Source organism: Lactuca virosa, chromosome 8 (assembly GCF_052849685.1).
Source record: "Lactuca virosa cultivar CGN04683 chromosome 8, Lactuca_virosa_CGN04683_v6, whole genome shotgun sequence".
Taxonomy (NCBI): domain Eukaryota; kingdom Viridiplantae; phylum Streptophyta; class Magnoliopsida; order Asterales; family Asteraceae; genus Lactuca; species Lactuca virosa.
Window position 1 is genome coordinate 294,149,659 of NC_136433.1, and position 4,850 is coordinate 294,154,508.

At 34.6% G+C, this 4,850-nt stretch overlaps 1 protein-coding gene across 1 annotated transcript; it reads right to left on the reverse strand.

Annotated features, from left to right (window-relative positions):
- Positions 1 to 2,343: 2,343 nt before the first annotated feature.
- On the reverse strand, positions 2,344 to 4,521 carry LOC145133480 (uncharacterized). Its single transcript, XM_079068413.1, has 8 exons — positions 4,499 to 4,521; positions 4,003 to 4,243; positions 3,692 to 3,874; positions 3,416 to 3,568; positions 3,104 to 3,313; positions 2,821 to 3,009; positions 2,633 to 2,713; positions 2,344 to 2,480 (listed from the first exon to the last, which is right to left on the reverse strand). Exons 2-7 carry the CDS (start codon positions 4,231 to 4,233, stop codon positions 2,666 to 2,668), a joined length of 1,014 nt encoding a protein of 337 aa, XP_078924539.1. The 5' UTR covers positions 4,234 to 4,243; positions 4,499 to 4,521; the 3' UTR covers positions 2,344 to 2,480; positions 2,633 to 2,665.
- Positions 4,522 to 4,850: the final 329 nt, after the last annotated feature.

Consider the following 4,850-nt stretch of genomic DNA (forward strand, 5'->3'; position numbering starts at 1 on the left):
TATAACTGTGATACAAAAATGAAGTTACACCGCCCGGTGTTTCCGCCGCCGACTGGGGGCGTGACACACATGGAATGGAATTGGATTGTATCATGACTAAAACATTGTAATAGAATTGGAATTCTAAAAAACATTAGAATAGATGGTAAAAGATTCCAGGGAACAAGTTTGTTACAAAATATGTGCCAAAGTTAAACATTACACACCTAAATATGCATTACTACCAAAACATGTTTGAAAAGTTTAACATTACATACTTAAATATGCAATAATGCCAAAGGATTCCAAAAGTTAAAGATGACGGTCAAAGATGCCAAAATAGGAAAAATAGTCCAAGATGCCAAAAGCTAATCCAAATCAAATGGATTGCTACAAGTGCTCCTCTATTTCCCCTGCTACTTCTTTCTTATCTTATTTGTTTATAATTATTTCTGAAGGTTTCCTTGTCCTCTGTCCCACTACAACTTGAAATGTTGGTACATCATATTGTACATGAGCTCTAGCTTGACCTTGAACTAGCACTCCAACATCTACTTCAGCTTATACTTCAGCTTTAACTTTAACTTAAACTGGCACTTCAACTTCTACTGCAACTCGAACTTGAACCGGCACTTCAGCCTGTACTTCAGCTTGAACTTGAACTGGCAATTTAGCTTGTACTTCAAGTTGAAATTGAAATGGCACTTCAGGTTGTACTTCATCTGCACCTTGTACTTGTATATCATCGTCACCTTGAAATAGTATGTCATCTTTAGATTCAACTTCAAAAGAACCCACTTCACCATCAGGTTCCATTTCAACTTCACTGTCACTTTCCAAATCAACATCATTTTCCAATTCACCCTTCAGTTTACATGTTTTTCAAGAACTGAAAACTTCATTCAACTTCACATATGTTAAGTTACGCCAGATGTATATACCACACATAGCATGTATTTGGCTTTCTCTTTCTGTGATGGTGGATTCGATGACTCGTTAATTGGTTTTTGAGCAATGATTTCCTATCCACTTATATGTAACAATGGACCCAAGTTTAAAGACTCTTGATCAATTATGACTATCATTTAAACATTTAATTTGGAATGGCTTTTCTGAGGACATTCACGTAGCCTACAACCTAAAGGGACAATATGTATTTTGTTTATTCTTCTTACCATTGCAACATTTTACCAATAACCTCTGATTATAACTTTTTTCATACAATAAATCGTACCCATTCTTGAATGCATAGTTGGTAAGACATGACTTCAATTCTAATGGGTTAGAAAACTTCATATTTGCAACTAACACAATTAGATCCCATTCTTGGTTCTCATCATCGACAGGGAACACAACCTCCTCATCTTCTCCATTGTTGGCTTCATCATCCTCACTTATAACACCTGAAAGTTTGTTCAAAAATTTTTCCCGATGTGTTTTGTCTAATGCGTATATCTCTTTATCACGTTCTTGTTTATATTTCGTAGTATCAAAAATTTCTGATTCCTTGTCGTCTTCTTCATCATAGTCATACTTATTATCATCTGTTAACACCTTGTTATTAGCCCAATCAAGAATTGGTTCATTTTATGGTCAATGTACACATCCAACTTAGTCCGAGGGATATAAATAGTTTCTACAAACTCCCAATAATCAACATCATTGTCGATTCTTCTAATATCCTCAGCCAAACTTTCCTTTCTTTTATAGTAGTAGGTATTATCATAGCCTCCTTTGGTTAATTTCGTAAGACACAAAAGAAATTCTTTATACGTAAATCCACCAAAATCCACATCAAGAACAGTTTCTTTTACATGGTCCAAGAATACCAAGGACTTTGGCACAAATATCCCCTTGTAATGAAAATCTTCAGGTGTATACATACTTGTAGATCAATGGGATGCCATGTTACAGTCTCAACTCGAACCTTCAATTGCAAGCCCTAATCTTCGATTTGTTGTATCAATTTATCCGAAACTGTTAATCGAAATGTTTATGGAGCAGACGAACCCCAATTAAGTGAGAAAGGGGTGTAATAGCCATGTATGAATCCACATTATTCGTTTTGATATACCTCAATCGATGTAACCAGCTAAAACATGTGTTTGCCAGTAATAATGGGTATTTGTGAACATATGAAACAAGTTTGTGGGGTAGATAAGCACAAAAAGCAAATATTGCTATATGTGACCATACAAAATTGTTAGTTACCTTAATAAGTCATTTTCCCTTGATGCTACTAATTCTATCGTTAGAATCATAAGTAATTGGGCAACCAATCCAAAACATTTTTGATGAAAAAATAAAATTTTATTTGACACTTTTTTATTGGGTACTCATAAAAGCAAACGTAACATGGTGTAATGATGAAATAAATAATAATCAGGCTCTAATACATCTTAAGATAGTTGCTTTACAAGTGTTCGGGATTAAACTTGCACACATTATATCACCCACTACACTTTGCTATTGCTCCAATATTGCTTCAAGAATTCTTCAACCTACCATTCACGAGTTTTAAATTAACAAAAAGACGAAAGAATTGTCTTAAGAATTAAGATGTCCACTTTTAATTCTTGCCGTATCAGTGAAGTTGTTACGATTATTATGTAACATAAAAAGGGGAATGAGTGATGTTGCAATCTTCACAAACCTGTCTCCGTGCTTCTCTTTTTGTGCTTGTTCTTTAACATATGTCATGAGCACGCGGTGGATAGTAACCATAACTTGACTTCTGAATTAAAGAAACATAACTAATTGGGTATCGCCTCTCTATCAATGATATCTATTTATTGCATAAAAAACATAAAAAAAAAAATGAAAAGGAGCTGCTGATAATACCTCCCCCTGCTCATCATACTTATAAGCACATTTATAGGCTTTAATTCTCTTTGAATTAAGCTTTTCAAGTTCCCTATCCATACTTCTGATGCTCTTTCTCACAAGTTCCAACTCTGCCTTGAGTCGGGTCGCTTTAGTGGTACGTTCCTTTTGATCCCTCTTTATTTCGTCAATTTGGTTTAAGTAAATCTAATTGTATAAAACATATAGATGAAGTGAGTAGTAATATAATGAAAAATTGAACAAAAAAAGTTCTAATTCAGTTGAGGAATTAAAACTAAACTTTAATACGATGCTGCCTCATTTGTTCTTCATAGAGTCGTCTTCTCGATCCTCCAACGTCATATCTTCTCCAATTATTACGAGGGTCAGGTTCTGTTGGTGCAGTGTATGTTTCTATTGTTTCTTTGAGATTTCTTATTTCGTGAAAGAATTTTTTTTCTTCTCCCCGGTTATTGTTTCCATGTTGGATCCTGTGTACAAGGCTCTCCATCTTCCGAAAGGAAGTAGAAAGAAACTATATGTCAAAATCAATATAACAACCTAAGGAAGATCAGCAATTTATGTTTATAAATTATAATTTATCAGTATATACCACATCGTTAAGCTCTTGTGTACCATGGGTTGGCCTTTTACCGGATTTCATTGAAGAAAGAAGTTCTTCTTGAACCTGTTTCAGATATTCCATGTCTATCCTCTCTTTCTTTACCCGTTTATGGCATCGTTTCCTATCAGTACCGATATGAACCTACAAAAAAAATCGCCATGAATCCACAGGAACAGAAAACTTCTCTAAAAAAATTCCATTTCATTATTCTCAAGAATTTTCGGAAAGTCGAGAGGAAAAATGGTCTATTTAATCAACTCTTACAGGCGATTCAGGATTGTTTTCAGTCAAATGCAAGAAACCAGCTGTTCTTGGTATTGGTCTCATTGGTAAATCAGGCTTCACATCATCTACTGTAGCTCGTTCAAGGCACATGAGTGAACTTGATTTCCACTCTAACTCCATGTAAATCCACATTAATTCGTAGTTCATTTGATGTTCATCTTTCTGTAAGGAGAGACGTGTGAGTTGTTTTTCCGAACTTATCCAAAGAAGAGCACGATATTTCTACTGTCGTCACTTTAAAGCAATACCCATCATTTCTAATGAACATTAAAATTTTAATCAACATTTACCTTCCGTAGATCAATTTCTTGAAGGATATGGTACATAGAAACACTCATCTGTTGATACAACTTGTGAGCCTCTTCTTTTTTTACTTCCTCCGGGGAAGGACAACTCTTGACCAAATAGAACTGAAGTTCGTTGGTCTTTTTATGTGAGGTCATTTCCGTGACTTTCTCAATGGAATCTGACTTAACAATCAGGCCATATTCCTTTGGGTCTTCCATTTGGCTGAGCATCATCCAATGTTTCCTGAAAACAATAACAGTGTCAACTAACATTTTTGCAAAATAGGTACAAACAGATGAAGCAGAATCAGGATAAAAGATACTGTAGATCAAACGGGAGAAGCTTGATAAAAGTAAGTAATAACGATAAACATTTTTGCCTAGCTACTTGAGATAAGTTTTCTTTCATGAAAAAAGAACACATGATCATGAAAATGATGTTCGTGTTATGGCATTTCATGTTAGAAGAATAGGTTTTGAAAAGAAATAAACAACCAACCTCAACTGGAAGGCAATACTTGGTGATCAGAATGATGAATATTCATAATGCTAAGTACACAGTATTTATAAATTAGGTTGGTTTAGTCGGTAGCACTTGCACCCCACGGCAAAAAAGTCAACCTATCTAAGGTCAATTGCAATCATTTTTATCATTCAATAAATTATGATAAACCTTTCTTTAAAATTTCTTCCTGGGTCAAAATGGTTAGCAGCTAGGACCCAAGTTCTTAATCCGATTCTCTAATTAAACATCCCTTTGTAAAAACAAAAGCACCTACAAATTAAGGGATCATTGAACCTATCAATTATAATATAGTCTTCACAATTTTGAAAATTAAGGCTATGTTTGG